The 24,596-nt window shown below is 40.9% G+C and overlaps 1 protein-coding gene and 1 long non-coding RNA gene across 2 annotated transcripts in view; one reads left to right on the top strand and one right to left on the bottom strand.

The window, feature by feature from the left end:
* Positions 1 to 2,931: 2,931 nt before the first annotated feature.
* LOC140521142 (uncharacterized) lies at positions 2,932 to 4,604 on the bottom strand. The gene is made up of 2 exons (XR_011972812.1): positions 4,520 to 4,604; positions 2,932 to 3,030 (listed from the first exon to the last, which is right to left on the bottom strand). It is a non-coding gene; the product is annotated as an uncharacterized lncRNA (long non-coding RNA).
* The window catches only part of ADAMTS18 (ADAM metallopeptidase with thrombospondin type 1 motif 18), a 203,419-nt gene continuing 183,109 nt past the window's right edge, over positions 4,287 to 24,596 (top strand). Inside the window, exons 1-3 of the mRNA XM_072635876.1 lie at positions 4,287 to 4,639; positions 4,762 to 4,849; positions 10,087 to 10,403. Coding sequence (XP_072491977.1) covers positions 4,499 to 4,639; positions 4,762 to 4,849; positions 10,087 to 10,403 — 546 coding nt within the window. The 5' untranslated portion in view covers positions 4,287 to 4,498. The remainder of the gene's footprint in view (positions 4,640 to 4,761; positions 4,850 to 10,086; positions 10,404 to 24,596) is intronic.

The following is a 24,596-nucleotide window of genomic DNA, read 5'->3' as shown; positions in this document are numbered from 1 at the left end:
CCCCTAAAAATAGCCATTATTCTAATCAATTCTGGGCATTTGTATGTCATGAAGGACATTGACAGACAAGAATGAATACAAGGGAGCAGAAATAAGAGGGCAACAGTACTGGAGACCATGACATAGGACTGTCAGTTAAAGAAACAATGGTTTTTTGCCTTGAGAATAGAAGTTTTAGGGGGAAGAGGAGGAGGGGAGATGATAGCAGGCTTCAAATATTTGAAGAGCTGCTCTATGGAAGAAGAATTAACTTTTTTCTTTGATCCTGGAGGGCAAACCAGCTGTAAAAGGGAGAAATTGCAAGGAGACAGATTTAGGCTTGATATAAGGGGGAAAACACCCTTCTTTTAATTAGAGCTGCACAGAAATGAAGTGGGTAACTTTAAGAAGTAGTAAGTTCCCTGTCTCTCTGTAATACTTATTTGATCACAGTAATAAAAGCTAAATAGAGACAATTCATGAGTAGTTTAGTCAGGAATAAATATTATAGAGGGGGGTATTGAACCACGTGCCTTTTGAGGTTTGTTCAATTGCAGTCCATAAATATGGCACTTAGCACAGTGCCTGGTATATAGTTGGCATTTAATAAATATTTATTGAATTGATTAAGGATTTGATATACCAGGTGAAAACCATGGCATTAAGCAAGGTATAAATTAGTGAACAACAATTGGAAATATTTAGCATAATGTTTGTTTGACATTCTATTTCCAAAGCTGTTTTCACCCTAACAAATCATGCCTGTATTGTAGACATTTTCTTAGGACACTCAGAATGATTGTTGCTTTGCTTGGTGTGGGTATACCCTTTGCCAGTATAGCTCACATTGTCTTTATTCTTTCTCATCCTTTGGAATTCTTATCCAAGCTCTTCCAGAAATCATCCAGAGGAAATCTTCTTTCTTCTACCTTCTTTTTTCTTCTTTCAATATCAAGGGTTTGAGAATATCAAGGAATCAAGGGTTCATTTGTCTAGTACATCTGTTGGTTTAATCTCATCACATATCTACCACTTTCTTTTGTGTTCACACGTGTATTTTTATAACGGATGACAGAGTCATGCATCAGAGTCATAACAAAAGGGAAAGTTTGTCCTTTCATGTTTGAACTTCAGTCTTGAACTTTAAGCCAGGAGGTTGAACTGAGATAACCTTTTGAAATGACATAGTGGAATAATCATTAGGCTTGGAGGCAGAAAATCTGAATTCAAGTCTCCAGCTCTAATTATCAGCTGCGTGATATTGGGAAAGTTACTTCCCTCCTTGAGCTCCTGTAGAGTAAGATTATAGGTGATCCTAGGACCAGGTTCTCCTCCATGGAAAGTTAAAACCTTTTCTGACTCTGTGAAGTGTAGCTGCCACTAATGAAAGCATCTAATAAAAAGCTTGCTAAAAAAAAGAAATCAACACCTTAAAAACAGAATTATAAAAATCATCATTCTTTCATTGACTAGCTGTCTTTCCTGATGGAGAAGAGACAATCTTGATCTTGAGGAATTCAAATGAATTTTCTTTGTTGTAATCAAATAAGTTAACACCTACTTTGACCTGTTATAAATCCAAGATTTGACTTTAAGAATTCTTCTCTCTGCCTCATAAAACTGTTCCTAAAGTACTTTTTTAAAAAAAGAATTTTAAAGGATTTGATATAACTGAAGCTTCAAGATACCTTGTTGATTGGGGCCAAGGAGGCCATTTCCTGCGGCAATTTAATAACTTTCTCCACTATGGACCTTACTCAGAACTTGGTGCTTATTGTGTGCCTGTGTAGGTGTCAAATCTACCCTTAGACTATGACCCCCAATAAATTGGGGGTAGTATTTCATTTCAAAATCTCAGAAATAGGAGAGACCAGAGAAAAGTAACTTGTCTGTCCTGTACCTGCACTAGAAGACCCCTTTACAACATTCTCCCAATGGATAGGTCTCTTAAAATGAATTCATGATTCACAGAATATAGTGGTACAAGGAATTTCAGGCATCATCTTGTCCAACCCATTCACAAATGTTCACCGACTTGAAATGAACTTAGGGTGGCCACCTGGACTTAGCCCACTGCAGCTCAGATAGAACTCCTGAAGTCAGAGAGGAACTCTACCCCACCTCCCCCAGCAAATTTGGAAATTATTTATGTGCTGCTTTGTGACATCAACTGAGATTTTTTAAAAGAAATAATGTAGATACCACCTGATCTATTCACAAATGTCTATGATACCTGTTATGGGAAGGCTGAGGGTGGAACATCTGAGGTACAGTGGGCTAAACCCATTGGGTATCCACGTTAAGTCTCAGATCAATATGATAAGTCCTTCCTGTAGCTGGGGGACACCTGTATTCATAAGAAAGGACAAACTGACCCAGGTTAGAAAATGGATCAGGTCAAAGGTCTCAAGAAGATCAGTTGTAAGATCAGGTCAGCGAATAGGTGCTATATTTCTAGTCTGGGAGACATAGAGAGACTCAGTCTCAAAAAAAAAAATCATGTATTTATGTCTTGTCTCCCCAACTCCAGTAAATTTTTGGAGGATACGTCTTATACTTCTTTGTATCTCCATCAAGTGATGTGAATGAGTAGGTGATTAGAATGTGAGACTGAAGGTAGAAAGGCAAGGTACAAAGAGTAGTTAGAGTACCTGGGTTCATCAAATTCTGATTCTGCTACTTAGTATTTGTGTGACCTTGACCTTTAACCTCTCTGGACCTCAGCTGGTTTCTTTAAAATGAGGCATTTCGATGAGATCACCTCAAAGTTCTCTCCAGGGTCAAAATTTATGTTCCTATTAAGTAGGTAAGTGCAAATACAGGTATCTTAATAACTCTGCCTCCAGAGTTTTCTCTCCTTTCCTGAGGGAAGGGAGTTTGTGTAGGCAGGGAGTGGGTGAGAAACTTTCTTATCCTTAGACTTAACTAGCATCTGAAGGAGAGAAAAAGTCAATCGATCAACCAGTAATCATTTATTAAACACCTACTTTGTGCCAGATACTGTACTAAACAAGATGATATCGGATTGTTCTGAGGATGAACTGGAAAAGCCTGTAACAAGAAATGGGTGTGTGAAAGTCATGTGTTACCAATCATCATGCCAAATCATTATATTTTGCCTTTTGTCCTAAGTCTCTAGGTCCTCTTGAGTTCACCCAGCAATGCTAATGCCAAACAGTAGGGAGTTCTAGCATTGAAGTCATGCTGTTTTAGGGTCCTCCTGTCAGTGATCTTTCCTGTTCTCCCCCCCCTCCCTACTATTCATTCTGAGCTGAAAGTTCATAGGATCAGAGATCTAGAAATGGAAAAGCCTTTAAATGCCATCTAGTTCAACCTCCTCATTTTACAGATGAGGAAACTGAGGCCCAGGGATATCAAGTAACCTAATTGTCCAAGTTCGCACAGGGTAAGATCCTAGGTAGTCCCTGAACCCAAGTCCTTTGGCTCCAGACAGGATTTTTTCCACTGTCTTTGTGTTGTGGTGGAAAGAGCCCAAGGCTGGGAATCTGGCAACCTGGCTTTGAGTCGTGGCTGTGCTACCCATAAGCAGTTGGACGCCAGGCAAGTTGCTTCACCTCTCTGAGACTCAGTTTCTCCTAGTAAAATGAGGGTGGGGCAGAGCACTCTAAGAATCGTCCCAATTCTAAGCGATTCTGGATTTGTATTCCTCCTCTCCTAGTCCCGCCGGCTCGACCCAAGGTTTGATTTGTCTTCATGTATTTGGAGTTGGCCTGTGTCTGAATCCCAGATCTGTCCATGTCTACCTGTGTGACCTTCACCTCTCAGGACCTCTCAGATTACTTTTCAGATGGTCCCTACGAACTCTTCAGGCTTTAAACCCAACCATCCGGTGAATTCTCCCCACCTCCCTCACTCTCTGCTCCCCCTTTCTCCTCCCCTAGAGCTCAAAACGGGAATCCCACCCGTCGGCAGCCAATAGGCAGCGGCATGGCCCCTGAGAGCTGGGGGGAGGGTGTGTGTGTGTGTGTGTGTGTGTGTGTGTGTGTGTGTGTGTGTGTGTGTGTGTGTGTGTGTGTGTGTGTGTGTGTGTGTGTGTGTGTGTGTGATCCAACTGGCATTTCTTCCTTGGCTAGGGGAAGGGGGGTGCTGGGGTTCAGATGTGTTCAGTCACCAAACAGACAAGAAGGACTTTCTCCCACTAGCAGAAAGTCTACAGGACCTACTTCTTGGGGTCGCGCTTTGGAGAGGGAGCGCCGCCCGCCGCGCAGCCTCCTGATTGGTTGCTCGCCTCTCACCCTCCCCACGGGTCTGGGGGGGGGGGGTCTGTCCCTGCGCGGGGCGGGGCTGCTGTCAGTCTCCCCCAGACTGCAGTAGACTTAGAAGCTGCAGCTGAGTGGGGAGTGGGGGTGTGGGGGGGCTTACCTGACACACCTGGCCTGGCTGCCCGCCCCTGGATCTGTACCCCCTCACCCCAGGGGAAGAATGCTGGCGCCCCGCCCGAATCCCAAGAGGGGCAGGTAAACCCCCTTCTCCCCCTCCCCCCGACTTCAAGGCTACAATGGACCCCCCCCAACCCCACCTCCTCTTTCTCCTCTTCTTCCTCCTCCGGACGCTCTCCGAGGCAGCGGCGGCGGCGACCTTGGGCGGCGGCGGCCACGGGCAGCTGTGGAGCCTTTGGGGGCTCGGGAGTGGAGCTAAGGCAGGTTCCTTCGTTTGGCGGTCCGGGCTGGAGGGTGAGGGCTGCAAGGAGTGGGGAGGATACACCGCTCCAGTTGTCTCTTCCAAACCATTTCAGCCCCGATTGTTCGATTTCTCTTTCAGACGCTCCAGATGTGCAGCCTCTGTTCCGCGGCTTGGGCAGCCGCGTGGACCAGCGGCAGCGGCAGCGGCGGCAGTGGTTTGAATCAAGGTTGGTGTTCCGCCTTCCCTCTGAAGGGTTTTTCCGCTCACTTGCTACTTGGATGGAACTAGCGCATTATGTGTGTCTGTGCAATCTTAACTTGTGTCCTTTGAGGGGAAGCGTGGGGCAAGCGTGACTAGGTGATATCTAAGGTCCCTTTGAGTTGTGACTTCTATGTAAGCCCCTGACCGCTGGGAATCCTATGAGGCTTCTGTTGCTTTATAACTTGAGAAATGCTGTAGAAATGTGAGCTACTGCTGCATAGGGGTATCACAACCTGCAAAAAAGCAATATTTCTGCATTGTGGGTGCGATCCACTGGTGCACGCCACAACCTACCCATGCCTTCCCAGGCTGTGTGATGCCTGTTCAGTCTAAATTGGAAAGCGTTTAAGAATTTAGCGTGTACCAAGCTCTGTGCTAAGTGCTGTAGTTACAAAGAAAAGTTAAAAAAAAACCCTGTTCCTCCTTCTACTTGAGTAAATAACTAACTCCTTACTGTCTAGTAAATAACTAGGTAGATACAAGAGCCATGACAGAGTAGACAGGAAGTAATCTCAGTCGGAAAGGCCCGAAGAAGGTGGAATTTGAGCTGAAACTTGAAGGAAGATGGGGAAATTAAGAAGGGAAGGTGAGGAGGGAGAGCATTCCAGGCATGAGGACAGTTTGTCCATGCTTTAGACTAGAGATGGAGTGTCCTGTTTGAGGAATTATTGTAAAGTGGAAGAAGACTGGAAAGGTAGGAAGGAGGCACTTTTTAATTTTTTTTAAAGCATTTTAAATACCTAACAGAAAACCTTTTATTTGATCTTGGGGATAGTAGGATAGCCGCTGAGGTTTATTGAGTAGAGAAAGAGATGAGATAGTCAGACCTATGCTTTTGGAAACCCATGCAGTGAGACTCCTCCCTGGTTCTTTTAGTGTCTCCAGTGTATCAGTGAACTACCTGGGCTGCCCTGATATTTAAACAGTCCATCACCGTTGCCCAGTATTTGCATGTTTGACGGTACCTTGATACTTGTCCATCATTGTCAACATGCTTATGTCTACTCAGGTCTTTCAACTGCTCATTGGGTTGCTTGTCATTGGGATTCTCTTGAAATTGTGGTATTCCTTAAAATATTACAATTTTGAAAGACTGGGAAAGTGTGGTTGTTAAAAGAGATGAACTTGAGCAGCAGAGAGGTGTTTGGGATATTGAAAAGTTGTACAATTTCCTGAATGTAATCAGGCTATTGTCTGGTTCTTTCTTCTTACTAAATTCTGTGTCCAACTCCATTTGTAAGGTGCCTGTCTAGTATGTATCCATTTAGTCTTTTTCAGCTGTGTCCAACTCCTCATGTCCCATTTAGTGTTTCCTTGTCAGAGTGGTTTGCCATTTAGTGGAGTGGTTTGACATGTCCTTCTCCAGTTTATTTGACAGATGAGGAAATTGAGGTAAACAGAGTTAAGTGACTTGCCCAGTGTCACACAGCTAAAGAGTAAGGCTGAATTTGAAATCAGGTCTTCCTGACTCTATCCATTGATTCACCTAGCTGCCCACCTGTAGATATGTACTGGGAAATTAACTCAATAGGCTCTCCATCCAATTGAATGTCATATTCTGGGCAATATGTATTCTTCATCTACTTGGATTATCCAGTGGCTATTATCCATAGCCAACCAGCTATGTAGAAAATATCTGACTATATTATAGGACTCACAAATTGGAAGGATCTTAGATATCTTATCTCCAGTCTCTTTTATTAAGGCAGCATGATATAATGAAGATAAGATATGGGGGGGGAGGGATAAGTTAATGGTCTTTAAGTTCTGCTTTGGCATATTGTGTTCCATGGTTAAGATCCAGTCCATTATTGACATTCTATGCACTAAAGACCCTTCTAGTTCTAAAATTCTATGATTCTATATCCTGAAGAAAACCTTTCATGAAGGTGTCTGGGGCCCCCTTTATAGAAGTTCTGGCTTTGGCTTTCTAAGATTCTGCCATAAACATAGATTCTTTGTCTCAGCCTGGAGATTTGCTGCCCTGACCACCAGCTTTTTAAGCATCCTTCACTTCTGTCATTTATTAACCCCCCTGGGGAAGAAGGAAAACCTTTGATGCATTGTTTCAGGCAGTTTGGAGGGAACAACATAGCTCTGTCTCTGTGTACCTAGTGAGAGAGAGAGCCAAATCTGGAGGCCTTGGGAAGTTTAGAATTTCTATTCTTAAAGCCTTACCCCCTACTCATTTAGGATAGAGTCAGGGGTGTGCTGGTAAATGTTTAACAACCAGCTCCCTGAAAAAAAACAACTGTAGGCTTGACACACTTTAAAATTTAATCTACCTTATTAACATTTTCTCCTTCACTTTCTCAAGTCTACACAACAAACAAAACATAAATTAAGCCCTGATTTGTAGCATTTGCTGATTTCTGAAGTGTAAGTGCTCACACTGAAAATTTAAAAATCAGAGATGAGTCAGCTCTAGCACACCCTTGGATAGAATGCATATATTTGGAGGCAGTGGTAAGGAGGTGCATACACACACACACATATATGTATATATACATATATGTGTGTGTGTATATATACGTGTGTGTGTATATATAGATACACACATGTGTGCGCATGAGTATATGTGTATGCAATTGGCATTAAGTCACTTGCCCAGGGTCATACAACTAGTAAGTGTCTGAAGCCAAATTTGAACTCAGGTCCTCCTGACTTCAAGGTTCGTGCTCTATCTACTGTAACACCTTCCTTGCTGCTCCAATGGACTATCTATTCTAAAACACCCTTCTCCTTTAACATTCTGTATTCTATTCCAACTTTCTGTGTTCCAACATTTTCTTTTCTAGTGTTCCTTTAACAATGTGTGTTCTCATTTCTTATTTCTAAGGTCACTTCTGGAATTCTGGCATTCTCTTGAATATAGTCCAAGGAAAATTTTTCACAGTCTTTTTTATATTGGGGATGGGGAAACCCTTTCCTACTAAGAGCCAAAGAAAAATTAACCAAGTGCCATCTAAGTGAAAAGTTACTTAATTTAATGTTATTTTAAAAGAGATATATAATGTGGTTCAGCCATCTGCTTTTTACATGACCAGGGAGGACAAAACTAGTCAATTAAAAATTCAGGTAAAATTTCAGGTTTCCCTCCCTTCCTCCCTCCCTCCCTCCCTCCCTCCCTTCCTTCCTTCCTTCCTTCCTTCCTTCCTTCCTTCCTTCCTTCCTTCCTTTCTTCCTTCCTTTCATTCTTTCCTTCCCACAAGCCCTTTTTAGGAAGATACAATCAGTACTTCTTTAGAGGACAAGGTTGAGGACATTTGAGATAAATATACTCCATATCACCTTATCCTGATGCTTTCTCATTGATATCTTAATAGCAGTTTCATACATTTGTCTGCCTTTCTGTGAGATCTCTCTGGCGCCAAAGAGGAGGTGTTTTATATGTAGGAAATGTTTTATACACAAATCAAATCATGCTTCTGCTTTTTACTAGAGGTGACACAATGGATAGAGTACTGGGCCTGAAGTCAGGAAGATCCGAGTTCAAATGTGGTCTCAGATGATCCTGGGCAAGCTTCTCCCCTCAGTCTGACTCAGTTTTATTATCTGTAAAATGGGTATAATATTTGCACCTACCTCCCAGGGTTGTTGTGAGGATCAAATGAGATAATATCTGTACAATAATTGGCATAGTTCTTGGCATAATAATAGAGACTTAATAAACACTTGTTTCCTTCCTTCGTTAGCTGAGCAAACATCTTCTCGACTTTTCTTTTCTTTTCTATAAAACATAAGGGAGTTGGACTCCCTAGAATCTCCCCACCCAGCTTGATTCTTCTATAGTTCATGATCCATTTTGCTGATATTCTATGTTCTGTGACCCATCCAGCTCTGACATTTTTTGATTCTAAATCAGCAATTTCATGCCCTTTATCACTCATACAATCTAAGAAATGAAAGAGATCTCAGAGGGCACCTAGTTGACCTCTCACCTGGATCTTGGGGTCATCTCTAATTGTAGATGGTAGATGGCCTTCTAACCCCTTCTTGGATATTTCTAATAACTGGGGACATCCCGAGGCAGCTGTTATTGGACTGTTTTTGTTTTGAGGAGGGTCATTATGTTATGTTGAAATGTGCTGATTAGCACTTTGGAGGCAGATTACCAGCAAGTAGAAGAGCTGGGTTCATATCTGACTCTGATACATAACTAGCTAAATGACCTTGGGAAAGTCACTTTATATCTTTTGCCCTTTATATCTTTTGCCCTTTTTGAGGTAGCTGGGTAGCATGAATCAGCCAAGTGACTTAATGGTTAGAACATAGGACTTGGAGTGACTTTCTGACTTGGAGTCAGAAAGATCTGAGTTCTGCTCCTTTGCTGGACACTAACTATAGTTGTGTGACTATAAACAAGTTAATTAACCTCTCTGTGCCTTACTCAGTATGGGCATATTAATAATTCCTACCTCTCAGGCGTGTTATGAGGCTCAAATTACATACCATAAAAAAAGGGCTTTGCAAACCTAAAGAACTACATAAATGTGAGTTATTGTCATTATTATTTATAATTTTCTCATCTGTAAAATGAAAGGCATTGGACTAGACACAATAAAATACTACAAAAAGCATTAACTAAATGCCTACTCCGCATGTGAGAGATGGTGATAAGTGCTGGGTTATATACAGAATGTAAATGCTTCTTACTCTCAAGGAACTTACATGGGGCAGGATACCAGTACAGGTAACTGTAGTTCATGATGTTACATGGTAAGTTCAGAAGAGAGACAGACATAGAGACTGAGAAGAGAGAGAGACAGAAAGACAGAGACAGAGACAAGGAGAGAGATAGAGACACACACAGAAAGAGGGGGAGAGACAGAGAGACAGTGACAGATGGAGATGGAGACAGAGACAGAGAGACATAAAGAGAGAGACACACAGAGCCACAGAGAGAGATAGGGAGACAGACAGACAGATGGACAAATAGACACAGAGACCCAGACAGGAACAGAGAAAGAAACAGATACAGGAAAAGAGTGACAGGGACAGAGAAAGACATAGTGAGAAGAAAGAGTCTGAGACACAGAGGGAAAGAGAGATAGTGACAGAAAAAGAGAGAGAAAGAGAGGTGCAAATGATCATCTCCAGTGATTCTTTGTACCTCTGTGCACTATGGGAATGATTATGAATCAAACAGTATCCAGCTTTGGCCAAGAGATATTGATGGTCATTGTTTTTTTTCCACTGCAGATTATGTCTTTGTGACACCCATTGAAGTGGATCCTGGAGGGGCCTACATTTCACATGATATTTTGCACAGCAGACGACGGAAGAGGTCACCCCAGAGACCCAGTGGCTCCTTGCACTTTAGATTTGCAGCATTTGGGCAAGAACTGCACTTAGAACTTGAACCTTCTGCCATCCTTGGCCAAGATCTTATTGTCCAGGTCCTAGGGGAAGATGGAGTCCTAGAGTCTGGGAGCCTTGCAATTGAGCAGTGTTTTTATCAGGGATTCATCTGGAATGACAGTACCTCTTCAGTTGCACTGTCCACATGCATGGGACTGGTGAGTGTGGCTGCTGGAGGAATCATGCTCCAACTTTCATGTGTTTTGTATAACTAGGAAACACAGTTGGGTGAACAGATGTGTGTAATATAAACACTCTCCTGCTAAATATGTCACATTTCTTCAGCAGCTTTGATATATCTCATTCTCAGTTGTATTTGTCTCTTTTGTTTTCTTATTATAATTCAAAGGGTCATAGATTTAAAGTTAGAAGTGACCATGGAGGTTGTTGAGTTCAACCTCTTCATTTTGCAGATGGGGAAACTGAGGCCCGAAAGGTAAGTGATGTCCCCAGCATCGCACAACTCAGTAAGTGTCTAAGGTGAGATTCAAACCCAGAACTTCTACTCCCGGTCCAGTATTGTTCATACTAGAAGTACCTCTCAGCAAATTCAGTTCAACGAATAATTAGTACTGTGTGTCTGGAATGCCCTGTGAAAGGCACTGGGGTTGCTACTTCAACTGGGGATGAGTGAGCCCCTTAGGTTGGGGAGTCACTCTACTGTCAGTGTGGCACAATAGAAAGACCCCCATTTGGAGTCAGAACTGGATTCAAATCTTGTTTTTACTATTTACTATTTTACTATTACTAATTACTAAATATTTACTATTTACTATTACTTGTTTTACTAGTAGCAAGTCTTATTCTCTTCTTTGGGACTCAGTGTCCTCTTCTGTAAGGTGGCTTCCAATTCCAGATCCCATCAACTCATTTTCATCCTCTGTGTTTTTGTCCCTGTCCTTTCGAATAGAAGATCCTGCCCCCTGTCTTCTGATTCTTGAAAAATTTAGTGAGTATCAGGCAGGGAGAGGCACCTTGGCATCATAGGTAGAAAGCTCTGCCTTGAGCTCTGACACATGACTGGGTCTGTGACCCTAGTTAAGTCATGTGACTTGGTGCCTCAGGTAACTCTCCTAGACTATGAGTTGCACAACAGTTGCTGATCTTCAATCTGGAAATAATAGCTGGCATTTGTATAGCTATATAATAGGTCTGAGGATGATCTTATTACAGTTTAACTGCCCCAAGACTTCTGGTTTGATTTCATAGCAACCCTGTGAGATAGGTGCTATTATCATCCCCATTTTATAGATGAAGAAGCTGAAGTGAAAGAGGTCAAGTGATTTCCCCAGTGTCATACAAGTGTTACGTGTCTGAGACAGAATTAGAATGAACTTAGGTCTTCCTGACACCAAATCCAGTGCCCTATCCACTATTATACCAAGTTGCTTCCCTCACTGAGAGTGAGTCCCCTATATTAGTGAAATAATAGACCTGGAACAAGCTCTTCTCCTTCCTCTCTGCCATTTTGAAAAGCCAATAAACAAAACAAATCCAGTACATCACTCAGGCTATCTATTCTTCCTTAAACTAATGGGTCCAACTCCTTCATGGAAGGCTTCCTGGAGGAGGAACTAGGAGAGTTTGGGAGCTTGAGCCCTTTTTAGAACCACGGAGAAGGTGGTAGGCATAAAGCTTGGGTCCTTGGGGACAGTAAGTTACTTGACATCTCTGGACTCTGTTTTCTCATCTATGGAATCAGGAGATTGGATGAGAGGTGATCACTAAGATTCCTTCCACTCCTAAATCCTAGGGTTTCCTATTCTCTTCTATGATTCGTAGACTTCAAAGGAAGGCTCCTTTTGCCACACTAAACTACCTCTCAATTATCTAATAATTGTAATGAAGGCCAGGACAAAAGAGCTTAAGAAAGATGCTGATCAATAAGCATTTATGAAACACTTAGTATACATGAAGCCCTGTGCTGACCACTGAGGATACAAAGAAAGAAGGTAGGATCATGGTTCCTGCCCCTCAAAAAACTTACAAGCTAATGGAAGAGGCACAGAAGACTTATGAAGAGTAGATGAAGTTATCTGAAAGGGCAAGGCTGTAGTAAAGTACTATGAGAGGTTGGAGGAAAGAATCCCCTAACTGGGGGATTACAGTGGTGGTTATTCAGGAGAGGTTTCATCAGGGATGTGGCCTCAGAGCTGTTGAAGAATAATTAGGATTTCAACAGGGAGAGATGGGGGAGAATATAGGTAGGCCACTCAAGACAGAAGAAACAGCATGGTCAGAGGCAGGGTAAAAAATTATTTATATTCAGAAATATGCTAAGTCTAACCTTAACATTTCACTTGGGTCCCTCCTTCCCTTCATGGCTGAGATTAGGCGTATCTTCTCCATGGAGCTTTTTCTGATTCCTTGCCATTGGAAGTATTCTCTCCTTCCTCATTTCTCCCCCAGGGTACTTTATTTGCATTTGTCCTTTGCCTCCATTTTTCCTGCTGTGTCTTATACTTATTTAGGTTCATGTTGTAACCCTTTAGGAAAGTGTAATCTTCTTAAGGTCCAAGATTGTGTCATTTTTCACTCTGGAATTCCCATGGCCAAGCATACTACAGTGCACAAAGTTGACACTTAATAGCTGTTATTGAATTGAGTGTCATCCTGTCATATCAGGTATTTGGGATACTCTACGATGTATCCAGATATCTGTGATACTGCTACAGTCATTGATGACAATGTAGCTATCAGAATGGCGTGGGCTTATGATTTCAGTGGAGTGGGAAGCTCCCATGATGGGAACACCTTTCCCCCAACAGAGATTGTGACCTGTCTATAGCTCATAGCCTTAGAGAGTTGCCTGAGACTCAGAGTTGCCTAAGGTCACATAGCTAGTAAGTGGTAGAATTTGAACTCAGGTTTTCCTGCTTACTGGTCTGTCATTGATTGTATTCAATATACCATGCTTCCTCTCTATGAATTATGGTAACCCTCATTTCTATAGTGTTTTAAGGTGAACAAAATGCTTTCCTCACAACAACCCTTTGTAAAGGGTAGTACCAGGAGTCTTGTGCCCATTATACAGATGAAAAAAGCTGAGACCCAAAGAGATTATGTGACATCTAAGGTCATTTAATTAGTTAGATTAAGTGCCAGGTCTTTAACCAGGTCTTCTGACTCAGTTGATAAATTCTGTTCCTTTTCTACAACATATCTTGTATTTGTCTCCCTTCTCTTCGCTAAAAATGGCCACCATTGGAGTTTAGGTCCTCATCTCCTTTCTCCTGAACTGTTGTAACAGCTTTCTAATTGGAATCCTGGCTTCTAGTCACACCCAACTGTAGTCCATCGTCTACATGTCTGCTAAAATAATTTTCTTAAACACCAAGTCTGAACATGTCACTCACCTACTTATGAACCCTAAGCAGTCTCCATTGCCTCTAGGATCAAATGCAAATTCTTTAGTTTGGCATTTAAAGTCCTTCATAGTATACTTCCAGCTTCTACAAGAAAAACCTTTCCCATTCCCTTTTAATTCTAGTGCCTTTTCTCTGTTGATTTCTCTGTTCTCTATTTATTTTGTATATAGCCTGTTGGTCCATAATTTGCATATTACACTTTGGCCTTTCTTTGAATTCTCAGCACTTAGCACAGGACCAGGCACATAGTAGGTGCTTAATAAGTGCTTGTTGATTTACTGATTGACATTGGTTGACATTCCTTCCCTTCCCTTACGTTGTCTTGTAGTCAAACAAACTTCCTTGCTGTTTTCAAAACTTGACATTCTGTCCTCCATCTCTATGCTTTTTCCCATTTCGAAAATACACTCCTTTACTTACACCTCTAAGAATCCCTGATTTCCTTCAAGGCTTACCTCATGAAGGAAAGGATTTTAGGGATAGCCTTTCCATGTCCCATTGGTGGTTAGTGTTATCTCCCTCTTCAAATAATCATGGATCTCTCTCTCCCTCTCTCTCTCTTTCTCTCTCTGTCTCTGTCTCTCTGTCTGTCTCTGTCTCTGTTTCTCTGTGTCTCTCCCTCCATACGTATACACATATATATGTATATATGTACACATATACATATATTATACATATACTTATCTCTTTATATGTTGTAAACTCTCATTAGAATGTAAGGCATTAGAATGTAAGTCCTTGAGGGCAAGGACTGTTTTTCATAATTTTTGTATTCTTCATACCTAGAAAGTACCTTACACATATTTGGTGCCTAATAGATGCTTATTGGATTGGAACATCCATAAACAAAGAGTTGTGATTTCACATTTACATATTGTAGTCCATCTATAACTTCACCATTACATATGGTAGTCCGTCTATAACTAAATAATCTTAAAGAGCTGTCTGAGGTTCAGAAAATCTAAGAGCCTAAGTAGCAAGCGAGTGTCAAGGATGAGATTTGAATCCAGATCTTTCTTACTCCAAGTACAGAACTTTATTAAATTACTCTACTACTAGTAGCTAAATGAAGCTAACAATTCCCATTTTTATGATGTTTCAAGTTTTTAAAGCATTTACCTCACAACTGTAGCTAGGAAAGAGTATAGGACATGGAGTCTGGAAATCCTGAGTTCAGATCCTACCTCAGACATTACTTAGCTATATAATCCTAGGCAAGTCACTTAATATCTGTCTGACTCAGTTTTCTAAACTGAAAAATTAAGATAATAACAGTACTTAACTCTTGAGGTTGTTGTGAGAATCAACTTCTTTGCAAACCTTAAAGCACACTTGCTCTCTCTCTCTCTCTTTCTCTCTCTCTCTCTCTCTCTCTCTCTCTCTCTCTCTCTCTCTCTCTCTCTCTCCATATATGTGTATACATATACACATACACACACCAGTGAAACAACAACCACCCTGGGAAGGAGGTGCTGCAAGTAATATTATGTCTATTTTACAGGTGGTGATGATGATGATAGGGTTATAACTTAATCCAGGATAACTTATTAGAAAAAATGAGAATGAAATAATAAGGCAGCTAAGTGCCATATTGGATAAAGCTCTGGTCCTGGAGTCAGGAAGACCTGAGTTCAAAGTCAGCCTCAGGTACTTACTAGCTATGCAACCCTGGACAAGTCACTTAACCTCTGTTTGCTTCAGTTTCCTCAATTGTAAAGTGAGGATAATAACAGCCCTGAAGAATGTAAGAGGGTTGTTTTGGGGATGACATGAGATAATATTTGTTAAGCACTTAGCACAGTGCTTGGCATATATCTTTGTTGTTGTTTAGTCGTTTCAATGGTGTTTGACTCTTCATGACTCTATTTGAGATTATCTTGAAAAAGATGCTGGAAAATTTTGCCATTTCCTTCTCTAGCTCATTTGACAGATGTGGAAACTGAGGCAAACAGGGTTAAATGACCCAAGGTCCCACAGCTATTAAGTATCTGAGGCAGGATTTAAACTCAGGTCTTCCTGACTCCAGACCTGATGCTCTATCCACTGACCTACCTAGCTGCTCACCTGGAACATAGTAGGCAGTTTATAAATGTTTATTCCCTTTCTCCTTCCCTAATAATAATAATAATTATAGGATTTATAGAAATTCTTAAGGCACATGATAAACCTACAGAGATACTTTTGGAATAAGCAGAAATCATTTTACTGAGCAACTGGAATGACTGATAAGAAAGTTCCATCATTGGATTTCCAAAATGTAACCAAAAGAGAGCTACCTTCAAATGAAGTTTATAAAATTTCCAAGAATGGAGTCCATTCCAGATGTCGAATAAAAATATTCCAAAATACAGAAGCCTAGCGAGTCAAAATCCCACAGGACTAGTACGATAGGTGTATTTACCCCCTCTTGTCCTTACTACTGCTGGAGTTGTTCTAAGGATGCTTTCAATGCATCCTTACATCCTAATGCTTTTTATTCAATCACAAAAAGCGGCTATTTTTATCCACCTGTGCAACTGACTGTAGAACACAAAATAGGAAAGAATCACAACAGGATAGCAACTTGTCTCAGGACCATTTCTATATGAACCCCAATCGAAAGGAATGGGATGATGATTACAATAGAAATAGCAGCAGTACTAGACATTTAAATAGTGCTTAAACGTATTACTTTATTTGGTCCTCCTTGCAACACTGTGAGGTTGGTACAATGATTATCTCCACTTTGCAGAGAAAAACATTGAGGTTCAGAGGAGCTGAGACATGCCTAGGTTCATACATCTATAGAGTAATAGAGTCTGGACTTGAACCCAGGTCTTCTGATAAAAAAGATCAAGGCCTATTTCTGATGGCTAGCAGCTGTCATGATGTGATGCTGTCATTCAATACAGGAGCTGGAGAGAGTCAGTACACCTGAAAACATTTGAAATAAGTGAGATTTCCTCTCTGCAGTAAATCCTGCTGGGGGCCCAGGGGGGTAGTGTTGGGGTGAGGGATAGCACTTGTGGGATTTGATTGACTGTAGGGGACTGTAAACATTTCTTGAGGTTGGCTTGAGTCTGAAGTGCCACTGAACTGTTTAACACACCAGCTAAACACTTTAATGTGTGTTGAAATACAGGTGCTAAATGTGTTGGCCAGAACATCATGGCCAGATGGAAGGAGAACAGGAAAAAGTCTAATTTAGAACTTAAAGCTAGTAAAAAAAAATAATTGCTCCCATTTCTCTAGCACTCTGTGGTTTATGAAGTGCCTCCCTCCCAACATGCTTTCAGGTAGGTAGAGCACATATAATTATTATTATTATTAAAATGTTGTGTTTTTTTTTTCAGAAAAAGAGAGAGATGGAGTCACACAGCTAGTAAATGTCAGAGCTGGGATCTGAACTCAGTTCTCCAGATCAGGGCTCCCTCCATTACAACTGAACAGCCTTTGCACATTCTGCTATTAAATGAAACAGGGGAAAGAGTATTTGGGAACCAATGAATCAGAATTTCCTTGAGAGGCAGAATAGGGAATGGGAGGAGCCCTCAACTGGGGAGGCAGAAGACTATACTGAGCCAAGATACAGGTCTAAGTGAAGACTGAGGATGGCACTCCAAATAATGAGCCCATGAAAGAACAAATCTCAGAAACAATTAACAGTTTGTGGTATGATATCTCAGGGTCATTGCTGAGACAAGATAGAATTTTTGAGGATGCAGCTAAAGCAGTCCTCAGAGGAAAAATGGCATCTTTAATAAGACACATTAACAAATTAGAAAAGGATAGCTATAATGAATTTAGCATCTACTTTACAAAAAAAAAACAAACAAACTAGACCAAAACTAGTTAACAGAATCCCTGTGTTTGATTTCTGGCTCTGCATTTACTAGCTGCATGTCATGGACAAGATGCCAACCTCTCTCTGTTTCCCTGGTGCCTCATCTTTAAATTTTAAATTTTCTACCGACCTGTGCAGAAAAGTTCCATATCAACTGCAAAACACCACAAAAATAGGGCTCTTTTCATTATTATATCTGTTTACAAACTTTTGGCTGGAATTAATCTAAAGAGGTACTTACTAGATAATAATCTTAATTAATTAATGTCTATAGCAATTCCTATTGAGCTGTGGCAGCCCTTTAAGCAATACAAAGCACAACTACCCTGTAAGGCAGCAGAGGCAAACATGGCTATCTGCATTTTACAGAGGAGAAAACTGAGGCCCAGATAGTTGAGGTGTTTTGCCCACAGTCACACCACCAATAAGCATTAAAGCTGGAATCTGACGAAGGGACTCTTGGCTCCAGGTCCAGAGTGCTTTCCATTACGTGCCTTCACTGGTGGCATCTCCTGTTTATACTGACAGCAGGATAATCTTGAATTATGATCCAGTCCCTGTAATCAGAGATTCTGTGTGGAATCTACTCAGATTGCAGCTATCTCATGTCCAGGCTATAGCCAGTGTATTCCCTGTTAGACCTCATTTTGTAGTTTGGCATCCCTCTCCTCATCACTGGATTTGCTCTCCAGCAATTAAGTCCTAAGTTGTCCTTTTCCTCCTCCATGGTTGGCCCCACTCCTTCTTTGGTTGGACTGTTCATTAGCAGGGACCACTCTGTGCTCTAAGAGCAAGGACTCATTCTGCCAAGCCAGGAATGGGGAAGGGGCAGTGAGATTGTGAAGCACTTGTATTTCCGTAGGCACCAGACACTCTTTGATCTGGGCTGGGTTGTCTTTTTCACGCCTCAGAGGATTCAATCACTGAGTTCTCTGTTGTTGACCATAGTGGAGCTTGAAGAGAAAAGTCCATTTGTGAAGGGCTACTGAACCGAAAGGCATTAGCGTATAGCAGAAAGGAGCAGGGGTTCGTGGCTTTGTTGGGAAGCTGTGAGCAGCTGACACTGAACCACATTCATTCATTCATTTGTTCCTTATTTATTTAGTGCCTACTATGATCAGAGCACATCAAATACTTCACTGAAGTGTCTCATTGTGATGTGGAGGTACAAGGGGGTGGTGAGGATGCAAAGCCATGCCAACAAACTCAGGAAGGTTCTACCAAGCTGGGAAGGGCTTTGAGTATGGCAAAGGCATTTGTAGATCTGTCGTTTGATTACCAGCTGAGCTAAATTCAAATGGACTCTTTTCAAGGTTGGCTGCAGGGCCAGTGAGGTTCTTATCTCTAGTAGTGGTCCTTAAAGCCCTCTGCCTGGTGCATGTGCAACTAGCTTTATGTTGGACCCTGGGAGAGAGAACTGCGCAAACATCAGTAGCACTTTGAGGCTCACACAGCACTTTGTCTCCAAACCTGTGATATAGATAGTTCAAGCATCATTATCCCCTTTTTGTACTTAAGTCAACTGAGGCTATTAGGAAAGGCTGAGTGGGTTGCTGATGGTCACAAAATACTGTAACTGGAATTTCAACTAGAGTTTCTCCTGACTCAGTGGTGGTGCTTTCCCCACTAAACCACACTACCTGTGTCCAAAGGAATTTTTTTCTCATGATACCTGGGAGGTAGACTGTGAAGATCACTGTTTCCGTTTTACAGATTATAGCAAAAGCAACTCACATTTACATCTTGCTTTAAAGTTCATGAAACATTGTCCCCCCAGCAGCCCTGTGGGGATTTTTATCGTCACGATAAGGAAAGTCGTTTGCCCAGGGACACGGAGTAACTAAGTGACAGGACCTACTATTAATTTCAGGTGTTATGACTTTGAGTCATCCTTTCCCACCAACTCTCTGGGCTTCAGTTTCCCCATATGTATAATAGGAGGGGTGGTGGATCTGATCCCCTCCAGCTCTGACATTCTGTGTTTTCATTGTTTCACTTTCATTGCCCGGGGTTCCCTGTCATAGGGGCAGCTGGGTGGCACGGTGGATAAAGTGCTGGTCTTGGCATCAGTAATGAGCTCAGATTTTGTAGATGAGGAAACTGAAGCTTTGAATAGGTCACAAACCAAGCCAGTGGCAGGGCCTGGACTGGAGCTCAGACATTATGACTTTGAGTCCTAGTTTTCCCGCAATTTTCTGGGCCTCAGTTTCCCCATCTGTATAATGACAGGATTGGAGTTGAAAGATCCTTTCAGATGTGATACTCTATTTTTATAGTTTCAAATTAATTATCCATGATTCTCTGTGATTGATTATAAAATTGCACAAGTGTCCATTCTGATATGAAGAAGGCTGCATTTGGAGTCAGAAAGTCTCTATACTAATCCTGACTTGGACATTTTCTAGGTGAATGACTGTGGGCAAATTAATTTATCCTTTTCAGTTTCCTTCCCTGTAAAATGGAGGTAATTTTTGCATTACTTAGCTCATAGGCTTATTGGAACGGAAATCATTTTTCCACTATAACACCCTAGAAACAAGGCTGCCATCATTTTCTTTCGATCATAATATGAGTAGTTCTCATTACAATATTTGAGTTGTCTTCTTACACTTTAGTTTCCTCCAGTGACACAGTCTTCCTTGTTGTTTCTTGCACAAGGCCCTCTCTCTGATTGTGCATTTCCTTGGTTGCCTCCATGCCCAGAATGCTCTCCCTTCTCATTTCTGCCTCCAAGGTTCTCTGGCTTCCTCCAGATCTCAGCTAAAATTCCTTCTGCAAGAAAACTTTCCTAGACCCCCTATAATGCTAGTGTTTTCCCACCTCTCATTATCTCCATCTTATCCTATATGTATCTTGTTTGTGTACAGTTGCCTACATGGTATCTCCCCTTTCCTGAGAGCAGGGACTGCATTTACCTTTCTTTTTATTCTCAACATGGCACAGTTCCTGACACATAGTAGGTACTTAATATATGCTTCCTAAATTGACTTTAATCCCTTAAAAGAATATGTGAACTAGAGGGAGTGTATTCTAGAAAAGTGTTCTAGAAAAATCTAAGATTACTATCTATTTCTTACTGAAGCCTCTTCAAACAGTTTTTAGTAAGAGCTTTTACTTCCTTGTGCTCTGTGCTATGGGGATATACAAACTCGTGAAATAGGGGTTCTGTTTTTGAAGTTTATGGGTTAATTAATTCAAGAAACATCTGACAAGTACCCACTGTGTGCTAGGCTTGGTGGAACATAAGCTGTTGAGGGGCAGGGCCAGTATCATTTTTATCTTTGTATTCCAAGAACTTAGCACAGTGCCCTGCATGGAGCAGGTGCTTAATAAATGGCTGTAGAATAGAATGGAATGGAAGGGGATGGGATGGAATATAATTAAATAGGATGGGATGGGATGGGATGGGATATAGTTGGATGGGATGGAATGGGATGGGATGGGATATAGTTGGATGGGATGGAATGGGATGGGATGGGATAGAATGGAATAAGATAAAACAGAATAGGAATCACCTGCAATTTTGATTCTTCAGAAACTGTGGAGTTCCAAGATTTACCAAACAATGGCATTCTTGAGAGAATGATGGCTTCTTGTGTTATGCAATAGTTTGGAATCACTGACAGCTGGGCAGGTTCCCAAATAAAGTCTGGTCCACCCTTTTCAGTTGGGAGGTGAGACTGTACATGGGTAAAAAAATGGGACAAATTTGCTGGCCTTCCTATAGGAATATTTTCTCACCAGTCATAAATGAATGAAAAAAGGCACTTATGAAATGTTTACTGTGTGGAAAGGTCTTTGCTAAGCTATGAGATTCTAAGAAGAAAAGCATGATTATCTCAGTTCTCAGGGTGCACTGTTGGGGGAGATAACATAGGAAGCTTCAGCAATAGGACAGATGGAAAGGTTCCATTGTCTGTAGAGCTCAGTGGCAGAGCAGATGGTCCTGCATCTTCTCCTATGTGATTTCCACTGTTTAAAGCCGCATCCATACCCAATGTTTTGACCATCAGGGATTTTTGTGGCAAGGACTTCTTATTAGCTGGGGCTGCTGAAGAGGCAGGAAAGTCAGAATGAAAGTAGAATAAACCACATATGGACTCTAACACCTCAGTCCCTATGAAAATAGAACCCTAGAAAGTGAAGTCAGATATAGCTACTGGACCAGTACAAGTGCACAAAGAAGAAATCTGTTCAGAGACAGCAAAATTTGAAAGCATTGAGGAATTCATTTCCAAGGTATTTGAAATGGAAGATACCTAATGATTAGAAAATGTCACAGATAATAGTTTCCCAATAAAGAAAGTTGACAGAAAGTTTACCAGTAAACTCCTACTTGCCTGTTTTCTCACATCTACAAAATTTGGGCCAAGAATTATTAAATAGAAGTCAGAATATAATTAATTAGTATATAGAAAAGGTCAATTAAAGAGGGATGAGGTCTAAAGAGGTCAAGGGGCAGTCAGTGGTATAGTAGTAGATGGAGCATTAGAGCTGGAATCAGAAAGGAATCTTCTCAGTCAACTATTGACTGTGGACAAGTCACTTAACTTCTCAGCTTCAGTTTCCTCATTTGTAAAATAAGGGCAATAATAGCACCCACCCCACAATAATATTGTGAGGGCCTGAAGAGATAATATACATAAAGTACTTTACAAACCTTAAAACACCATATAAATGGTAGCTATTATCATCATCCAAGGTCATATCCAGGTTGTAAGTAGCAGCACTGAAATTTGAACCTAGGCTTTCTAATCCTAACCATATAGCTTTTTCCACTATGCCATAGGTACCTTGAACCTCATAGGTTCATAGGATGAATAGGATTCAGATTAGATGGCTAGAAAGAAACAGAAAGATATTCCAGGAATGGGACCCAGCTCAGTCTAATACGTTGGAGATGACTGTAGTGGGGACAAGAGTTACTGAAGAGGCATAACTTAAACCTTCTCAACCTTAAAACAGTTATTAGATTATGTTTGATAGCTAATCTCTAGTAGCCAGATGCAAAGTAATGGGCCAGATTTACTGTGAAGTAGAATTAGAGAATATGGACTTGGAGGCTGAAGAGACTTTAGAATATGGGATGCAAAAGCTTAAGGGACCTTAAAACATAGAATGCAAGAAGCAAAAGAAAACTTGGGCGATAGGATGTTAGCATGAAAATGGACCTTAGACTATAGGGTGTCATATGCAGAAGGGACCCTAGAATCTAGAACAAAGTATGTCAGAATTGACTATGACCTCGAAGGCTCATCTAGGTCAACACTCATTTCAGCAACTGTTTCCCAGAGAAAAATAACTTTCCTGAAGTCACAGTGTGACTCAGTAGCAGAATTGGGAACTGAAACCAGTTCTCCTGATTCTTAGCCCTGAATTCGTGATTCTTAGGACTTTTTCTTCAGAACCAACACTTTTATCATTACATAGATAAAAATGATGTGGGCTTCCACCTTTGGTAATAAGCAGGTTTGTAGAAAATAGATCTGATAACTTTTTGGAAAACAAAACCATCAGATGCATCCAACAATCATCTTCAAAGTACATTCCTCAAAAAATAGTTAAGCAGAAACCACCCAATCAGAGTGGTTGTAACTAGTGGTAGATGTCACTTTTCATTCTGGTCATTTATTGTTTGCTAGCAGGAAGGTTATGAGCTTCAGCTTTAAGTTTTTGATAATAACATTGTTTAATGTGTTTGACCGTTGTTATTGCCTTTTAGTATTGTCTTGCATTGTTGTGGTCATGTAGGTTTTCTTTTGGCTGTGCTTATACTGTACCATTTCATACAAGTCTCCCATGTTTCTCTGAATTCTTCATATTCACAATTGGCCACCTGTTGGAAGTCTGAATTTATTATATCTACTGATGGATCTGAAAAGTACCAAGAACATTTTTTCTGGGCTTTATCTGTATCTGAGTATCTGCAAAATCACTTGGTTCTTCTTTATTATATCCAATACTTCCCATGAAAGTCTGTTCCCACAGTTTTCTATCCAATTATAGGGGAGATTATACTCAAATACCAGACTAGGAGCCTGGGAAGAGAGATCTGTCTGGACAGAAAGCTGACCTCTTGTGAGGAGATGCCTTTGATGTAAATAAATCTTGGTTTTCCCTTGGGTTCTTATGAGACTTTTTAAAAATCCATCTTTGCTGAGCCTTAGAATTTTTCTACTTTTATTATTGAGCAAACAATTTTTAAAAAAAGTCTTTCTTTTAAAAGTTGAATAGTACACATTGTTACCTTTAAGGAAGCCAGCCATACATTGGGAGGAGTGTGCATTTGAAAGAGAACATGGAAAACCAACTCTAACTCCCTGAGTCTTTCTGTAGCAGTTATTCGCATCTTCCTAAGTTTTGGTTTGAAGTTTCACAATTTTTCCTTTACTTCTTGAAGGCTTTTGCATTTTACTTCTAGAGATCACAGAATATTACAGCTATAGGGGACCTTAACTCAAACCCTGGTAGAGAGAAAAAAGGAAACTAAGGTTTAGAGAGAAATAACTTGTTCCTGTTCACACAGCAGAGCCAAAATCCTGACTGACTTCAGTGCACTTTCCACTATACAGAGGAATATTTGTCACACATCTGCCTATCTACCTCTGTCTGTCTATCTGTCTATCATTCTAGATGGATAGATAGATATCTTTCTCTCACCTCTATATCTATCTACCTATTTCTATCTCATATCTATCTCTATCTGCTTATCTGTCTGTCTGTTTGTCTGTCTGTCTATCTATCTATCTATCTATCTATCTATCTATCTATCTATCTATCTATCTATCTATCTATCTATCTATCTATCCAGCTATCTATCTCTATGTGCCTATGTACAGTCAATCTTCAACATTCACATATTTAACTTTTTTGACTACAAGCATTCATATGATTTTATTAGTAACCTCATTATCACTTTCACATTGGCAACATGCACATTTGTGGGTATGAATAATAGAGGAAAAAATGAAATGCATGATGTGTATAAGTTTGTGGAGTGGCTGGTATCCTACTGGGATATATTGTTTCAAGCTGGTGCATCCTTCATGATCTCCAACATCATCCACCAGCCATGAAGGACAGAGTGTCAGAGGTCAAGACATTATCAATCTTGGCATCTTCCAACAGCATCCACTGAAGTTCAACAACCCCTCCTTCGG

This window comes from Notamacropus eugenii, chromosome 1, assembly GCF_028372415.1.
Source record: "Notamacropus eugenii isolate mMacEug1 chromosome 1, mMacEug1.pri_v2, whole genome shotgun sequence".
In the NCBI taxonomy this organism is placed as follows: domain Eukaryota; kingdom Metazoa; phylum Chordata; class Mammalia; order Diprotodontia; family Macropodidae; genus Notamacropus; species Notamacropus eugenii.
This window is presented reverse-complemented; position numbering and strand designations above follow the sequence as displayed.